General features: G+C 33.5%; 2 protein-coding genes across 2 annotated transcripts in view; both read left to right on the top strand.

Annotated features, from left to right (window-relative positions):
• The window catches only part of igl (IQ calmodulin-binding domain containing protein igloo), a 196,964-nt gene extending 180,131 nt beyond the window's left edge, over positions 1-16,833 (top strand). Inside the window, exon 4 of the mRNA XM_033478504.2 lies at positions 11,255-16,833. Coding sequence (XP_033334395.1) covers positions 11,255-11,407 — 153 coding nt within the window. The 3' untranslated portion in view covers positions 11,408-16,833. The remainder of the gene's footprint in view (positions 1-11,254) is intronic.
• Positions 16,834-16,988: 155 nt separating this feature from the next.
• On the top strand, positions 16,989-18,042 carry LOC117225174 (zinc finger matrin-type protein 5). The gene is made up of 3 exons (XM_033478505.2): positions 16,989-17,331; positions 17,475-17,612; positions 17,680-18,042. Exons 1-3 carry the CDS (start codon positions 17,205-17,207, stop codon positions 17,916-17,918), a joined length of 504 nt encoding a protein of 167 aa, XP_033334396.2. The 5' UTR covers positions 16,989-17,204; the 3' UTR covers positions 17,919-18,042.
• The last annotated feature ends 2,189 nt before the right edge of the window (positions 18,043-20,231 follow it).

Genomic DNA, 20,231 nt, shown 5'->3' with positions numbered 1-20,231 from the left:
GAAAACACCAAAAAAATGTCGGAAGGTTTTTTTTATTTGAAACGTTAAAAAATTGTTCTTTATTTTCTCGTGAAAGAACGAAACAACTTTCCGAACGACCTAATATTAGTAGAAACTTGTCCTAATTTTCCTGATGTTATTAAAACCGAAACTATGGCGTTTTGTTTCGAATGGAACACGAAATCTTTCACTTACGCCATGAAAAAGGCTTAAACAATAAAGGTCTCTTTTGGCGAATGTAAAAATAAATAACCGATACTCGGGCGAGACACAAAGCGACGAAACAGCTGACGAGTCAGAAAAATCGAATAACCATACAACGCCTCTTTGTACTTTATCGTAGAATAACCGTACGATATCTCTGGATTGTTCAAAAGTTTTAACATTTTAAAAAGCTGCACAACCTCCGATTTTGTAAATATTTTAAGTAAAATAATCGATTTTCCGTTCAAGGAAAAGAATTAGACGCATTTGAATAGCAATAATCACCGTCCTCAATTTGGAAATTATAGCAAAATGTAAAAGATTTTAGTCCCTTGAAGCACGATAATTTTAAAGTAAATCAATCTTTTTTCTGTTCACGTGGTTATCAAGAGATATTGTCATTCAATATTTTTATACTACAATGTGCATGCATAGAAAATGAAACATAGTTTTGGAGTTTATACGGTTCTTAAGGAGTTTATACGGTTTAACTCTCGGTATACCAATCCTTGATCGTATTTAATCTCTAAAGTATGCAAACAATGTTACGCTTAATCCAATGTTACGCAATTCCAATCCAATTTATTATGTGTATAAATTGTGAAGAAATGGTAAACAAAATATAATTTTCCTGCGTTTTGCAATCACTTGACTATCTTGCCTATCTTTTAGATGTATAATAACACGGAATTTTAATAGTAAAACTATCTTCAAAGGACATATGCAGAGTGTTTCCTTAACTTTCGCACGCATTTTTTCACGGGCTTCTGTTAATCTGACAAAAAAATGTTTCGAACAAATGTTCGAACATAGATTATAACATAATTTTGCTGTGATAATAACACTGCAATGTAACATTTTTCTAATAAAATAATTAAGTCATAGCATTGTTTACTTTTTTGTTACTTTTCATGAAATTTACGTAATGATACTTTTTCGTAATAAAATTATCAATTTGCTGATTGATATATCTTGAAATAAAGAAATTTTCATCTTTAATCGTTTCTGTTGATTGAATTCAATTTTCTCGGTTCGAGGTCACCTTAGGGTCATGCTATAGCAAGTCATTGAGTTCGCTTGACACGAGCTACATTAATGTGAAGTAAAGAATAGTTATTTGTATTGATTAGTTTTTATTGAAAAAATAACAATTTCTTAAAATTAAATGTTTTGTCATATAGCGAACAGGCAACCGATAAACAGATTAACAGAAGTGTACGAAAAAATATGTGTAAAAATTCAGGAAACGCCCTGTATATTAGTGTGAGTCCAAAAATACTCTAGGTTGGCCTCTTGCGTCCTGACGCAAGGTCGGCCTTCCGAGGGTTCTTTGATAATTTAGTCACACATGGACATAAACATTAATAGATAATTGGTTAAAGAAAGCTCTATAAATAATATCCTGTATTTTCTGGCAGTTTATTATTGTTTTTTAACACACATTCAAAATCCTTACCTTACATTTTTACTTTCTACAATATTGTGTTATTGTATCATTTAACGCGGCGCCTCTATAGAACATCAACATCGATCATCGGTGTTAAATGCCGATTAAATTTGAATTCTATGAATACAAATGACTGGAAATATTTCATCTATATATATACCGCTGACAGCTACACGATCCTTCCGTTAGCGATCATCAAACTAACACAATAGAAACTGAATATTCGTAATAAACCGCTACGAAAATATATAGAGAGTCAATTGAATTTTCTCGGAAGGTAGTTCTCGCTCATCTGTATTCCCGCGATCTTCCGTTATCTTATGGTATAATCAAGAGTGTACTAAATTCGTTAAATAGAACTACCTGGAAAGCGCGCCTCGCCAGCGAAAACTAAGCGCTCTTGGAAAGCTTCGGGATCATTCGACCAGTAACAAAATTCCGTGGAAATGGGATCTGCAAACGCGGATTATGGCCTTAGGTAACAGTCTTTGCTAGTTAAAAGCTCGAAACATTCGACAAGCCTTGTTAACTTTCAAACCATTATTCTTTCGTTTGTTTACTGTTTATACGTATAGTATTATGTCACCGGCAACCATGCGAAACGGCTCGCAAAGAGAATGAAGATACACGAATCAGGTGTTTCCAGGTGGTTTTGTCGAGACATTTAATAAAATCCTCCGGCGAACGTGGACTTACTCCGAAGGTAGTTTTCCACGGGAGAATGGTCATTTGCATGGCCATTATCACGAAGATAGCAGTATACCCTGGCCATTTCGAAGCATTAACGTTAACGGAAAACAAACCCTAAAACGAATATTCGAATAAACGAGTTTCCCTGATTTTATCTGCAATTCATTAAAAGGTCACCTTCGAATAAATTACGTTCTTAAGCCATCGATAGTAATGGAGCTCGAACTGTTAATTCTCGAACCAATGAATAGATTGCGGGTCTTTGTACGTAAACAAATTTTTAAGACTAATTAACGGAAACGTATTGTATAGCAACTTGCAAGCTTAATGTACAAGACAAGCTATTCGTGAAATGAAGACAAATATTGAATCTACGTTGGACATCTTTTATTTCTTGGTGTGAAAATGATGCAGTGAAAATGTGTTGCTATAACGTTGAAAATCAAACATTTAATTGTAATGATTATTTTTTTTGTAAATTTTCGATAAAAATTTTCAACATGCATACAAGTTACCGAGAAGTACCAAATGTGTTTTTAACATTTTCGTTGTAGGCTCAGATAAAAAAAATATTTTTAAATTTCCTTTATTCCAAGTAATAGCAAAATTTAAAAAAAGAAACATGTTTCAGTCATTGTACAGTCAATTTTTTTCAAACGCTCTAACATTTACAAAAAAATATTCAAGTTATTTAGACTAATTTAAAAAAGTTATACCGTTTTAAAAGGTGTGCGGATACTTTTGCTCGTCACTGTACATCTGTCTATTCTTTATAAATCGTCTACTTTAAAACTGTAAATAGAAACAAGACAAAAATGAAACTGTTTCCATTGGCACTATTTTTAAACGAACATTCGTATAAATTCAAAAATAAATACAAAATATAAAATCAAGTTTTTGCCTGTCTTTTTCAAGTTAGTGGATCTTTTTAATCATTTTCATACCTGTTTAGATGGCGTATTTTTAGTGTCCCTAATTTGCAGTGTTTTTCTACTCTTAAAACCAGATGATCTTAATATCTTCTTTTATTTTTAAAAATGCGAGCGGAGTTTGAAATACCTTTCGATTGATTTTAGAAGGAAAAGTGCATAAAAAGTTATTCTTTATATAGCACGTGTTAAAATGTATTTAAACATGCCAAGTTCACGACCTCGACCATAGAAAATATATTTGAACAAGTATGTACGGGCTGTCTGAAAGAAAATATTAGAGACCTAAAAAAAATTGATAACAAGTGATAATAATCATTCAAACTGTGCTTGAGATAATCTTCGTATCATTCATATCATATGAAAACTATTTAGGTTTTCGATTTTAGGTGGAACACCAGCTACAACGTTATTATAATATAGTATTATATGAAATTTCCATCATGTAATTTATTTGCTTTCATAATGTTTACTTCTTATGACGACTTCTTAACGATCGGTAGATCATCATAAATAAATACTATTTGTCATACTATATATATTCTTTATATATTTTCTTTAATATTTATCTATGATTTATTTGTGTTTTGAAATACCTTTGAAACACGTATCGTTTCCATGTCGCTTTTTGAGTTCAAATATTTCGAATTTGTAGAGTTCAATTATTCCAAAAGTATTACGAACGAAATTTATTTAAACACATTCCGTTGTTCATGCGGATAAAATTTTTTTCACCTGACAAATTACGACCAATTCTATGTATTTGACTTGGAAATGAGAACCTCGTATCCTCCATCAAGCTTTCTGCAGCTTTGAAGCTTCACCGTCATTTCCCTGAGCTAACTGATTTTCCACGATTTAACGGCTAAACACTGCTTAACCTAATTCACTTTCCCCACAGCATGCACGTATGTATGTGGCTAAAGCAATAATTGACTTCTTCCAACCTTTCAAATAAATCGATATAAAATCATATAAATATATTGGGGTTGTTGTTTAAAATATAAATATTTCGTCAATTTCGTTACTATCATAAATTCTAGGAAATCCCTTTAGAAATTTTGTTGTTTTGTTGGAGCAATGAGTTACACAATTATCGAATACGGTCAATTGAAGTGAAAGTTACTTTTTATCATATAGAAATTACATTTTATTGCGATTTTATTCAATTTATAAAATAAAAATGTGGTCACGCAGAATGGAATAACCATTTTACAAGGAAACGGTCTGATCAATGAATTACATAATACTTGATACTACTTGAATAACCAGATATTACTATTATTTATGTACTAATTTTTGTCTACATGTAAATGCTTACCTGTATACGAGATCTTAAAGTTCATACGTATTATATCGAAGCAACAAATGACATTGTCTGTGCAGAATGAAAATATTTAGACAAATCAACCCATGTATAATATTTTTCAAACGAATTTGTATACACGAATATGCCTATCTTAAGGGGCACGTTCATTAACTTTCTCACGCACTTACAATTTTGTTTGAACAAAGGTGACTTATGACGCGATCGTAAGTAATTAGAAATTTGTCTAGTCACATGTAAACGATAAACTCTAAGTAAATTTAAAAAGAAAACAAAAAATTCTTTTAGAAAGTGATATCTTCGTTACACTTACAAAACGCACATTCTATTGATTAAATTTTGATTTCTTGTAACATTGATTTTGATACAATTTGTATAACATTACTAAGCATACACGAAACCTCGTAAAATGCAAATATATTCTACTTAGATCCGTTTCACACGAGGTTGCTTGTATCGCGACACGCATATGATGAATACCGATAGTGACAGTTCAAAACACCACTTCGGATACCACTTATTTGTGTGTGTATAAATTGTAATATTCCATTCAGTTTAGGCAATGTCTGCAAGCCTGTAATATTGCATCATATTGTCGACAGTACATATCAAGTTATAAGTGTTTATCGCTAATACATTTTGTTTATTGCATTTTGTTCGTTCAAATCAAATTCAGGGTACACTTTATGCTCTTCGCTCGGTACAACATGCATCGATTCATCGGTATCAGAAATAATCGAAAAACTACTAAAACGGATGCCGAAATTAGTCCAAAAATGTAATTAAAAAATGTGATGAATATATCGACGAAAAGAACATTTAATTTTCTTTTATAACATTGATGTTACTTTTATTACAACCGTAAAATATATTTATACACCTGTTACAGTTTAATATGATTAACTTTAAAATAAATTAAAAAAATTATAACACTTCCATATTGGATTTTCATATTTATCCAATTTTTCTGTAAGCGCCCTAATACTTTTGGAGGCGGGTGTACGTGTAATTCAATGAGAGCGTTCGGTCGGCGATACAGTACTGCGATAATTTTTCTCGCGTTAAAACCTGTATCACATACGCGTATCAAGACGCGCGTATCCTCGCGTGAAACAGTCCATACCAACTGCGAATACGCGAATTACGACGACGTGTCGCGTTTGTCACCAACGTTAGCTGTTCCCACGACCTCAAAACCGCTCTGAAATAGCATTCTACTACAAGAGAGAACTCGAACAGCACTGCAGAATTTCTATCTCGCGGTGACAAAGAAAAATTATCAACGATATTCATCGGTTAAGTAAAACAAACAAATGATTATTGTTTTAATTTGGTTTATTTAACCCTCTAGCGTATAAAGTGTATGCTCTATATGTATACTCGTAATGAGCGATAATTTTGTAGATTACTATATTACTCGTCACATTATTTTGACTAAAATGTTCGCGTAACGTATTCGTAATGATCTTAGAAGTATAATCTTGTAACGAACTGCAGACTTTTTTATGTTAATAACTACAGAAACTTCTTTGTCCTCTGATCGCTTTTAAACTAGCAAATCTATCATCAAACATTTGAATAGTTTATACAATTTATACCGTATCGACAAACCGTAAAGAACCGTTCAAGAATTGAACATTTATCTATAACCGAACATAACATTAATATTCCTTAGTTAATGTTATTTCTATTTCCGCGGGACGAATAATATGTTTAATAGATAAAAAGAGATATTAACTAGCCGACGATTAATATTGTATATCAGAAATTGTGTCACTGAACACTGTTGAATATGTTTTCTGATAGTATCTATTATATGAGTGATCAAAATAATATAGGTAAATATCTAATAGCTGTTTTAATCCTTATGTCTAGAAATTTATATGCGGGGTGAGCCTCATAACATGACGATATCAAATAACTTATAAAATATTTGTTGTACAAAGAAATATTTCAGGTAGAAATTGAATTATTCTAATCAATTTTATGTTCTTGTGCTTGTTTATCAAGATATGAAGGTCACCTTCGATGTTTTAAATAGAATAGTTAATATTTCCCCCCGAATTCGGATAAATCGTTGAATTCTACAATAAAAAACTATTACACCAAACGAGGTCTAAGATACATACAATTCGATATTTTCTTCTGTACGTACAATTCTTTGTCATGTTCTTGGTTTTCCATCGAGTAAAGTAAATGTTTTAAAATTAAAAGAAATTTATTGATAGTTCGACGAAAAAGTTACTCCGATGGACGATTATGTGTACTATAAAATTCACATTTTGAAAATAAATTTCCACAATTTGTAAACATTGTTGTGGATTCAGTCTTTCCATGATGATTTGCCACAGCTTGCTGAACTGATGTGTCAAAACGAAATGTTATCTACCAACTGTGAAATGGCAGATAACTCTTTACAAATACGATATTTTATTAAGAGTTAGATGTCGGTAACAATGTAAAAGTGTATGCACACCACACTGGACTTTGTTTTATAACATTTTGCCATCTCTCTGGTAACTTTGTAAATAAATTACTCTCCGGACAACTTAACGTGTATGTATACACGAATGGAACAGTGATCAAAGTATGAATATTCGGAGCAATTGTGTGATACCTTTGGATGAATATAAAATTTCGTTAAAGAAACTACAACGATCAGGTACCCGAATATTCGACGGTTAACACAAGAGACAAAATCTACGTATCGAATGCCGTACGCAATTAACCATTAAGATCGATCATCTCTTCGAAAGCTGTCCTCTCTCAGCAGCCGCAACTTCCCGCCACAAGAAAAATTTGTTAACCCCGGCTCTGTTTCGCGATTGTACACGCAATGATTGCCATGTCGGCTATTTTTAGGCTCGATTGTGAGTAAGAAAGTAGCCCTGACGTCACGACGGGCACGAGGCTCGGTGTAGATGTATAACAAGGGCTCTGTCAAGCCTCGAAACCGGGATAAAAAAGGAGCCACCACATGCAAAAGAGGTTTATAAACATGTAAATTGCAATTACGCGCGAACGTATTTGCATTCGACCCCGGTGCCACCTTCGTTCTCCTTTGGCTCAGCATTAACCGTCCTCCATCCAACTTGATGCCGGCAAGGAGGTATTCGTACGAGAAGGCTTTCCGTGTCGCCGGTACTTTCAATGACCCAAGTGCCTGCACAGAGGTATGCGTTACCTTCGTGTTTCGGTATTATCCGTCATCGGTCGGATCGTGATTCGGTTTGATAGGGCCGACGCGACGTCGGATGATAGAAACAGGCGAGGATGGAAACACGACAGGACAGGGTCAGCAAATTCTCGGGAACTGTCATCGATAACAGCCTTAATTACGAGTAATGAGGTGCGATCGAGATTTCTTTTCCACCCCCGAAGCCATGCCCTACCAGAGAATTTTCACGTGAGACGTGTAACCGGCGTTATCAAGATCACGGTGCAACATGAAATCTCTTTTCGAGCTACGAAACTTCGTTAAGAGTCCGGCTGGAGAGTCTTAATTGCGGTCATTTGCGTCGACAGGCGTGAACAACGAACAACCGAATCGATATGCAGCATAATTAGACTAGAATATGTTATACAGCTCCAGGGAACAGAGAGGGTTAAGTGTGCACTTCTAAGAACGACGGTAGATCTTGACAGACAAGCGCTGCAGTATTTTTTATTTAAAATGTTTAAAATTCCCACAGCATAATGGAATCAATTAGAAAATACGCGAACTAAATGACTTGAATTGTTTTTAAATAATAGATGGTCCGGTCGACTAGACCGTAACTAGAATGCTCCCTTTAAATTTTGCTATTGCTTAGAATGGTAAAAGAAAATAAGAAACTTTCGTTTTCTAACTTTTTTATCCGAGCCGATAACGAAAATTTAAAAAATGTGTTTTATAGATCTCTGTGAATTATATGCATGCCGAGCATTCCATCGAAATCGGTTGACTTTGGTACGAGCTGTACACGATTAAAGATCGCAATAATCGCAGTTTTGTCCCGATTTTTGCCACTTTCGATCAATAAATGCGAGAAATCTGCAGTTTTTAAAATCTCTCAAGGTTTGTAGCTTGACTTTGCGTTAACTGATTTCGATGAAATTTTCATCATAAATATAATCGACCGAGATCTTTTTCTAAGCTTAGAACGAAAATTTAAAAAATAAACTTCGTAGATCTCATTTAGAAACAAATGTGTAGGTGAAGAATTACATGATTTAATGGGACGAACATAAAGGTAGGACAATTTAGATAATGTTATAAAAAAATCGGCTCGAAATATCCTGGGATTCTCATTCCAATATATTTGTCAAATAGTACATTTTGATTATAAAATCTTTTTTTGCGAAAAGTCATTTAATAGAATATGTAGCCATAACTGGTCTCAAACCCATACATGCGAAACGATCGCTACGAATTTTCAAGTGCTAACGTAAAATTAATGAAAAAAAAAGTGGATAAGTGAAATACAGAGCAGAGAAGATATCGGAAAACTGTAAGAATATTGTTGTATAATTTTCACTTTGTTAACATTATTAAAAGAAGAAATACAGTCTTATCTGTCTCCTGATTTTTGTAAGACAGTTTATGCAAAATAAAAATTGTTTGCATCAATTGCGAAGAGTAGAAACTAAAGCTTAGCTTGAGAGCTGGCACCGTTGTAAGCTGGTTTGGCGAAATCGAGGAGGTACAGAGGAGTCATACTTCGGTGACTCAGTGGGAAAGGTGATTAGGAGAAATCATCGGTGGCTTGCGTGCCGCTAGTTCGTCACCCCTGATCTAGCCGATTACGCTGCCATTTACAATCAGTATGTTTCCAAACGCGATTCCGCTATGTCTTATTCAATGATTGAGAGGTATGATATGATAACGATTTACTCTGAGCGTAGAGAAAGTGCAGTGCAGTCTCGATCGCTCAATTGCCTTCTAGGCAAACTTTTGTTAATACTTACAAGTTATTTAAAAGTACTGGAAGTGTAGATGTAAGAAAACGTAAACGCAAGATCAACGTTAGAAAAATTCTACGGGTCTGCATTAAAAGAGTTGAACATACGCCAGCCCCAATAGCGTCAAACCTAAATGAGGAAACACCTCTATTTATCACCCAGGCCTCTTATGAGAGAACGTTACCTAAAAACTCATTTAAAAGACAAGTCAATGTACACGCAATTGAACTGTTTTAACAGTTCATAAAATTTAATTGGTGTCTATCGCCTTTCACCTTTGACTGTACAGTCAATTTCTTTCCAAGTTAATTCCTTAAATTATGAACATTTTAATCCATTCGGTAAAAAATTCGGTAAAAAGCATCCTAATTGAAAAATCTAATCGTTTCTTTATGAAAAGGACTAATTGAATTTGAATTCCGTTGCTTCGCATACAGAAATCTAATGGCGCATTTTCTTCCACGGGTTCGCATATTTCTAAGATTATATGTCCTATTTAATTAATATGCCTACAATTACCAATCGAGAGGAAACCGAAAGCTTGTCTCCTCTCTACCTGTTCGAGAAATATTCTTTCCAAACTTGACAGGTTAGAATATTCTGTCATAAAAAATGTTGTGTACTTTGGTGGCGGCGGAAGCGTTCTGGCATTATAAAACTTGCTTGCTAAACACGCGTTACTTTCATGAAATTTTACGCTGAGAAAAACGAGCCACGGAAATTCAGTAGTACGAAATACGATATTTCGTCCAACGTGACTTGGAGTTCTAGCCAAACTTCCGTGGAAGTTCCCGTGCACTTAAACCACTTTAAAACGATACTATTCACCACAACTTTTTCAATCGAGATAATCTATAGGCATCGTATTTGGCTTCGTTTCATCTTGGAAAATAGACAATTTTCTGCAAAAATAATTGCAGGTATTCTTCTTTTAATCGTAATATCGATTGTATAGGAAGATAGTAAATAACAAATTTCGTTAAAAATAAAACTTTCTTTCGCATAAAACAATATATACATACGGTATATTTTACACGCACTAATTGTTCGTTAAACGCTTTAAATGGAAACCTATATTTGTATTTACAGATATTTATTATACGAGAAAAATTAATAATCTCTTATATGAAACATTTGTTTATGAAATTTCTTCATTTTTTTATCAGATTAGCTTGGGAACGATGATAGTTTACCGACTTTATGCTTTGTTCGTATTACTCTCCAAATAATCGGTAAAATCATCAAAGAGAAAGAAAATAGAATAGTTGTATTTTCCCCTTTAAATCGAGTAACTTTCGTATTTAATCTTTTCCCCGAAATTGTGTTTTAGATTTGAAGTTTTCAATTATATCGGTAGAAATAGAAACGTTACGATGTTAACTTTAAAAATGGATTAAAATGTTAATTTTAAAAGTTGACCATAACCTTGTTTCGTTTGACAAAATCAATGTTTCAGAATATCTAAATAATACTTAGATCTTGCACGTTCAATTGTTTTCATTTAATTTTACGTAAACAATATGCAAGAAATGTTACGAAATTCTGTGAACTGTGTTAGAATGTAATTTATCGGAACAGTAAACGGCAATGTAAACCGGTTTACATGGAATGATCACGTTATGGTCGATAAACACGATTGAATGGAATAACGCGTTAGTAGTTAGGCCAATATTCAATTACGAATCTACAGGTCCACGCTTTAATCTGTTGTTCCAGGCGAAGGACGCCATGAACGAGCTGGAGGGCATTGATCTCACGGATCCAGACCTCCACAAAGCAGCGACGAAAATCCAGGCGAGCTTCCGCGGTCACAAAGTGCGCCAGGAAGTGTTATCGACTCCTGGGAGCAACGAAGAGATTAAGAAATAAACAGCAGAAACCACACAAACAGAGTAGCTGATCTTTCGAGAATCGAATCGCCGATAGTTCGCCCGAAACGAAGCAACAAAAAATCCAAGTGAAAAGTAAACCGAACGATCAAACAGTAGCAAAGGAGTCGGGCATCATCTTTTGGTTTTTTGTTTGTCGTCGAGTCCGCTTCTATGCGATCGCATGCGAATCATTAGTAACGTCGAACGCGTCCAATACACGATGGCTTAGAATCGTAAACGATCTTCTTTGAAAAGCTTAACAATTCGAACGAAATGTCGAAAGTAGAGGAACGAACAACCCGCCCGTATCAAAATTGCAGTTCAACGCGACGGGACTACGTCGCTACGAAAGAAGCGAATTACCGATCGTTCCGCGTAGAGTCTTTTCTGTTTTCGATTTCTTCGAAGATGGTGTAACCCCCCTTCGTATTAAACAGCCGAATCGCGCGTTTTCAGTTCTATTTACGTTTGAACACAACCGCGCGTATACCTGTCGCGAAAGCCGCGTTTCGACTCTAGCATTTACCAATCCTACATTTCCAAATATGCTACCGCGAACCTTTAAACGCCGGTATCGAGATTCCTCAGCTCGTTACCAGAAATTGGCTCCCCGTAATAAAGCACGACCTGTGGCCCCGTGGCCCCGTGGCACGTAACAAACGAGTCGGAAGATCGAGTAGGTCACCGAGCGAACAATAAAATACGACGGTGCCCATAATAAGCATCGTAGATGCATTATGTTCGATTCAGCGAACAAATTTAACCACTAGAGAAGGACTCTATTTTTCCCTCGTAAAACCGTCTGAGAGACGCAAATGAGAACGAATCGCTCGAAAAATAATAGCCTCGGAAGCTCGTCTTACGACGTGCTCTTGAAAAATCAAGCTCTTGCCAGCCGAATCGATTTCCTAAAAAGTTTTCTATCGCTTAAAGAGGCGCGACGAGAGAAAGCAAAAACAATGTATTCCTACGGTCTTGCCGTTATAAAATTTTTGTCATCGGTAAACGAACAATAGGAACGATGATTTCGATCTTGTACTTTAAAATATCGAGATGGGCCAACGTTCTCGAGCAGTGATTGCGTCAAATATTTTGTGAAAACCCGATAACAGAACGTATTTTGCCCTTCTACAAGCTCGTTACGTTATAGAAAATAGCGTCGAGACTCGACGACCCAGCGACTCGGCCATTTGTATCGGACAGTTGTCCCCTCGCGAATCGCGATTCGCGATTCGCGATTCGCAATGCATTCACGAACGGCACACACATGCACGCGCACAGGCACACCGACCGAAATGAGGAATTGACAACTGGTTGAAATATCAAACGTCCGCACGCGACCACACAAAACGTAGAGTAACGAATCCTCGCGAGTCCAGGACAGCGAATGAAAGGAGTGTTCCACTGCGAGTGAATCGATTCGGGAAGATACGAGACGAAAGAAAACAGTTGTAACCTTTGATAATCATTTGAAAGTTGAACCCAATTCTCTTCTTTTTACCTGTTTAACGTAATCAAGCCGTACAGATTATGATTAAACCACGAGAGACTCGTCGATCTTGCTACACAAGAGTACTCTAAGTCTACAAACGAATTACAAAGAAATAATTATGTACGTAGGTGTAACGATAACGACAGAAACAATGAAGAACGACTATATTCACCGAACCAATTGTACCAAGAGAAAAGAAAGTGTGTGCGAAAAAAAAAACGGGAGCATACGTACATACATATTTAACCGACAGTGATGGTACCGTCGAGGTTGCATTGCTCCAACGTTAAGGATATCTATTGCGATGTGTTGACACGCGAGTTATTATTTTTTAACGATAAGATGCAAATATTTTGATGCTTTTTATCACGTACAGCACGCGTTATGGGCAACACAAGCGTCGATATTTGCGAACCCTGTAGACGCAATAGTCGCGATATGTTCAACATCCTAGTCGGACTGCCATTAATAAAGAACACTGCGCTTCGTGTTATTCTGTTCTCTCATCTAGTCCGTTAATTTCTCTTCGGTTTCGATTCGATCTACCTTCGTCTACCTTTCGAGTTGTTTCGATCGAATTGGTCATTCGGTAGTACAGCACACATTGTTTTTAGCAGGCCTAAAAACGCTGCGCCAGTTTTTGTTATCGTTACCGGCACTCGTGCCATACCATTTTCTCAATTTCATCCCTTTTTCCCATATTTTCACTCCATTTCTTGTCAGCACGACCACGAGGAAAAACCAGTCGTAATATAGCCTTGTTCATAATTATTCTGATTCGATATAGAGAATATTTTCATGATTCGTTGGAGTGTTTCCATAAGTGGAACGTTGTAGATATGAAATTTTCTAATAATTTTCTTCAATAGTTTATCTATTCGAACGTATATCGTTTCAGAATTTGTTTCATTGACTATTTTAACGAATATCTTTAATATAAATATCTAATATCAATTATTGCAGAAGTTGAACGACTAATAAATATTTTCATGCGTTGACTCGTGGATTGAATAGATTATCTAGAAACAGAGAATATTTCTCTTTTATCCGTTTCTAATTATTTACAAGTGCATCGTGGAACAATTAGCTCTGATATTTGCATATTTTGCATATTGATGATTGCATACTTATTGTATTATCAATTGTAAAACACCTTTTCAATTTAAAGATTAATAAGCAGAAGAGAATGAATTCTTTACGAAAATATTGATCAGTTTCATTATACATGCATGCCTGTTCTTGTATTACATGTATAATTTATGGCGTGCTGGGTTTATCGCAATATAAATCGGCGGTGAAGGCTGTTATCGTTCCAATAGTCTCTTCAATGATTTGACCGTTGATATTGGTTATAGTTTTTTCTTTCCTGTAAATACAGTAAGTATTTTTACGCTTAATTCTGTGAATTTAATAATTCTAATTAATTAATAATTCTGTGAAATAATTTTACTAAAAAGAAATGATGCATTAACGAACATTAATTTCATTGATCGGTTACTGTTCGTAGAGATGGTGTTTGTATCGATGATTATTCGCATTGCGTTTTAATGGACTAATACAGTACTTTCGCGATCGATATTTAGTGTCTCCATTATGGTTCTTGATTAGAAAGCATGTTATTCAAAAGTTTGTTATACTTTTCCCTTATTCTAATAAATTTTTCGTCGAATTACTATTTGCTGTATAATTGAAACCAATTTTCAAAATTTTACACAATGCCGACTTTATTCATTTCGTATCAGTGTCTTTTGTTTCTTTTTGTCGTCAAAATAACATTTTTCTTAAATACTTATGCTTCGTATTAGTATATTTTAACAATTATCAGCCTTCTTCTATATACTCGCTAATACTTTGTTTAGTAATGTATTTAATTATAACTTCTCATTCATTCTGAAACAATGCTGACGAGTAATAATGAAATATTGATAAAAGAATTTGTTACTTCTTTCGTAATTTTCTGCCGTTTTCTAACCGTATCCTTAAATCGTTTATTCTAATATAATATTACCATACACACAATAATAATTGATAGCCGTATGAATAATTTTCATTTCGCAATTCTTCGCCTTGGTTGTAATATTGTTTTTGCGGCGTAATATTCAAAAAGATTTATATTTATGCACTATCTTTGCGTAGAGCAGGCTATTAATGAAAACAGGTTTCGTTAATATATTATAAAGAATTTAATAATTAAAAAAATTATAATTAAGCTACTTTCACAAATATTATATAAAAAATAAAAAAATTTATAGAGTTTTTCATGCGTTTACTTTAATTTTAGTATGAGACAGTAATCCCCGACGTGCGTTGTCACGTATCTCGATATTTTGAAATAGAAATGCAACGACATGCACAAATGGTACTTGAAGCGAAATGTCATACAAAATTTTAACGCGCATATGTATTCGACAGTCGTATAGGAAGATACTTTTTCGACGAAAAATTAGTTGCAAAGCGATCGTGATTTCATTATTATTTCGGAGGGAAACTTTGTATAATGACTAAAATGATGTGTATATTGTACAGTGCACATTACTAAAAGAATTTCTTATCATTTAATATATTGTATAAGTGCTGTAACTGCGCTGTGAAAAAATAATTCATTTCATTTCAAAGAGATTACTCTTTAAAATCTCTCTGCAATGTGCTCTCCATACTCGTAATTGTCTCGTTCTGTCGTTTTGTAATCGCGTCTTGGTATTTATTGTTAAACGAATCAACGATTTCTTTATCCCTGTGTCCTTCCTATATCCGCTCTGTCGTTCTATTATACCGTTGCTCTTAAATTGTTCAACAAAGAAGATCGGTCAAAAAAGATATTTCATGTTTAAATCATATTTCTTCGATTTCCATGTATTCGGTATAATTTTCAACTATCCTTCGTACTTCTTTACTCCGAAATCTCTTACTCTTACTTCACGTACCGCTTTCTAGAAAGCTAACAAACGTGTTACTATCGTTGAAAATGTCTATGGGAATTAATTCGTCGTGGACAAAAATAAATTAGGTGATTTATAACAAACGAAGGATGAAATCGTTATGCCAATGAAAAAACGTTGAATAAAAATTACTTTGAACGCATGATATTGAAAGCCGATTCACACTGCGACGCGTCGAGTCTCGGCAACGACACGCTAAAAATTCTGTAGAAAGAACTCTAGTATACATTAAAATCTATTTATAATATTATATTCCTGTTATAGTAAATACAATTTGTATGCTACACGTACTAAGAGGCTCCGCTACCAAATATTATTATAACCCATATTAACACTGCATACATATACATATTAATACTATTACCATTGTATTTATATTATATATTATATATTATATGTGTACAATAATATTAATATTACCAAATATATTTGTGATCTCCGTCAATATGACGTCACATTTACAACTGTTCATTATTATTGCCGTTTAGTGGGGATCGGCTTTATATTTTGACGAGAAAATGGTCGTCCGTTTACAAGCATATTATTAACATTTTGTTACATCCACCGGCCGAGATTCAAGAATGCGAACTTAAAAAATCGGGCTATCCACGAGGTTTCACCCGAAAATGAAAATTCTTCTCCCAAGGATTTGTCTTGGGAGTAAACAAACACGGTTGCATAACTTTATTTGCTGCAAGAAAAATTATTGCTCGAACGATTCGTAGTATTAATGTGTAATTGAGAATATTTAACTATATTGGAGCTTCTGTAGTTACGTATACGTCTTTTGGGATTAAAGAGGGAGATTGTTGTAATAAATATAGGCATTTTCTTCGGTACGTGACGATACCACACAGATCTATAGATTAGTAACGCACGAGGTGTTGCGGTAAATTATATTTTAAGAATGTAATAAACAATTGTAATGTTTAAACGAGCAGTATCATGTATGTTATCTGTTTGTTTAAAATAAATATCCTTTAAGTGTACAAACGAAGCTTCCAATTTATATTATGGAACATTAGTTATATACCTTCGGCTGTGCCGATCATTTTAAATTTGCAATTTTCTTTAGTTTTCCAAACATTGCAATATCACGGAAATTTTGTTTCTTTAGTGAGCAACAAAAACCAAGCGAATTTAAATATAACGCGCGAAATTCATATGGAATTCAATTCGATTTAGTTCGATCGTGTACGTTAGATGTCGCATCGATAATTTTAAGATGTGTTCGTTGAAGAAGTGTTGTTGTCAAATTACCAATAAATGCCATAAATATTATTTTACAGTTAATAAAAACATATTTCTAGGTTGAAGTATTACTTGAAACGTGTTCCTATACTGTTTAGAACAAGTTACTAATTATGGGGAAGCGATATTATTGTGCTTATTGTGATAGATCATTTAAGGATGACCCAGAAGCCAGAAAAAGGCATCTTTCGAGTTTGCAACATGCAAAAAATCATGTAGATCATTACAATATGTATAAAGGTGATTACTTATTGATATAAATTTCTAAAATGTTTCTCAACGGTGGAAAATTCTATATAAACATAACCTAAAAATTATAAATTTACATTGTTAGTATATATATATAAGCATTTAAGTATTAAACAATATAATTGATATTTTAGATCCGGATATAATATTAAAAGAGGAGCGCGCAAAAACACCATGTAAACGTTATTTAACCATTGGTGATTGTGCGTTTGGACTTGGATGCAAATTTTCCCATTACACGCCACAAATGTTATGGGAACTACAATATTATGGTAATGAACATATGTCTTTCTATGCAATAAAATTTCTACTTTATATTTATGAAAATGATATTTACAGTTGACATGAAAAATGCCTCAAAATTGCGTGTGGTGCCCGAAAATGGATGGCCTAATCCAGACGATATTATTAAGGAATACTTTGAAAATACTGAAAGTTCAAATAATATGGAAGAACCAAACTATCCTACATGGTTTAAACCATTAGAAGTACACGATTATTCGATGTTACCACCATCTCTATGGCCAATTACTCCAGAAAGCTTACCGGATAACTTAACGTTCAATAAGTGGGTTTAAAATAAAAAATAATATGTGTACATATATAATAAAAGCTTTGCTATTGATTAAAATAGTTGCATGAAGACTGTACATACATAAAAATGTAGATATTTTAATAAAATAAATTCCAGAAATTCAATAACGAGTTTATTTATGCTTGTTGTAATTTGGATTTTTATCTAAAGCAAACAAATACTTGTATAAACCTCTGAGCCATAGGTGACATAGACAGGATATTATATCAATGTTGACAAGAATTATTGACAGCTTTTTATTGTTTCCTCGTCTACGTATATTTACATTTAATGTAATTAAATGTATTTCTAGTATTATAGTCAGCACTAAGATATTTCAACATAGCAAGATCGATGCATTTACGTAGCCAGTCTGATTTTAAGATAACAAATGTTTTTGTTGCTTTCATTTAAATAATGCAATTAAAGTTCGTGACTTCCATATAGTAATAATGAAATTGTATAATTTCAAAGTTATCAGGTTGTTTACCTTCTGACATACTCATATTTACAATTCGTATTTATTTCATAAATGTTTATAGATCAGTTAATGACATCAAACAGTTGTTTTTCTGTACCTATAATTTCATTATTTTATATTTACAGTATCTGTTCATTCTTTCTGATACAATTGGTATATTTATTTATTAATGCTTCCAATCAGATGGTATTTTTAGCAAATACAAGTTTGTTACATATATTTACTCTAATTTATTAATAATAAAAAGAGTTTGTTGAAATAAAATACAGATAAGTGTCCATAATCATAATTGAAATAACTCACTTGAGATTGTAGGTACTTTCATATTTTCCAAGGGAATTAAAAATTTGCGATGGAGCAACATTATATTATTCAAAGTCGGCAATGCTATTCGGTACACCGAGTTGAAATTCATTGTAATGCAAAAAAATTCTCTATAATGTTAGTACATGGGACAATATTCGCTTTGGTGGTTCAACAAAATCGATTACTTAAAAAGAATTTTATTCGACAGTAGAACATTGAACGTTACAAACCGTAACATCGAAATGTTACAGACCATTTAGTACAACGCTTCAGAGTTCAAAACACATTTTCCTCGAAACTATATTTTCTAATAGAATAACTGATATATCTCGAAAAATAATAAACCAATTAAGTTGCAATTTGACGGAAAGCCTGATTTTACAATTATCTAGTAGTTGTTCTAAGAATTTCTCCAATTTTTTACGAATAACAAAAGACGGTCTTTCCCTGAAAAATCAAACTTCGAAATTGAAATAGCTGCTCTTTTCCGACAAATCAAAATATTACAAAAACCTTTCGTTTAGTATGTGTTATAAGAGACAATTTTTTTTATTTCTTTCAGATAAAAAATATGCCAAAAGTTAAAATGGTTAATCGCTAACGTTCTTTCCGCCGAATAGCCTTTACAAGATCTCACGTACATGGCTCATTTTTCGATACTTTTCTTGAAAAATTGCAGGATATATACAGTGACTGCTATTGTATACTTAAGACAATTGGAGAAACGGTATTACTTTTTTAAAACTGGACTAGATGACTTGAATTTTTTTTAGGTGACAGAAGAACTAGCATATTAGATAATGATTATAATACCTTTTTCAATTTTACTATTACTTGAAATGACAAAAAAAGATCAAAAACTCATGATTTTCTACTTTATTTTATCTGAACTTATAACAGAAATTTATAATATGCGTTTTGTACGTCTCGGTAGTTTATACGCATGCTGAAAATTGTATCGAATTTGATTAACGCAGAGTCGAATTATAAGCGTTAAAGGAATTTAAAAGAAACTGCAAATTTCTCACAGTTATTGGTCGAAGGTGTCAAAAATCATGACAAAATTGCAATCTTCCCGATCTTTAATTGTTTATAGCTTATATCAAAGTCATCGAATTTTGAGGAAATTTTTATCATGCACATAAGTTATCGAAATCTACGAAACGTATTTTATAAATGTTCATTATAGGCTCAAATAAAAAAGTTGAAAAGCACGAGTTTTTCATATTTTTGTCATAATAATAGCAACATTTAAAAAAGTACATATTATAGTTATTGTTTAGTAGATGAGTCCTTCTATCTTCTAAAAAAAATTCAAGCCGTTTAGTCCGACACGAGTCCTTCTGCCTTCTAAAAAATATTCAAATCATTAGTCTGGCACTGTACACGTAACCATGTAATTTAAGGTGTATACATATACACATTTTGTAATAGAAAAAACTTTTCAGAAAATACGAATTTTTGTACTTTCGTTCTACTTGCCACGATTCTTGGTGTACATTGCCTCTTAATACAAAAGTTTGTTAACGC

Source organism: Megalopta genalis, chromosome 17 (genome assembly GCF_051020955.1).
Source record: "Megalopta genalis isolate 19385.01 chromosome 17, iyMegGena1_principal, whole genome shotgun sequence".
NCBI lineage: Eukaryota > Metazoa > Arthropoda > Insecta > Hymenoptera > Halictidae > Megalopta > Megalopta genalis.
The sequence above is the reverse complement of the archived record's forward strand: the minus strand, read 5'-3'. Positions and strand labels throughout refer to the sequence as shown.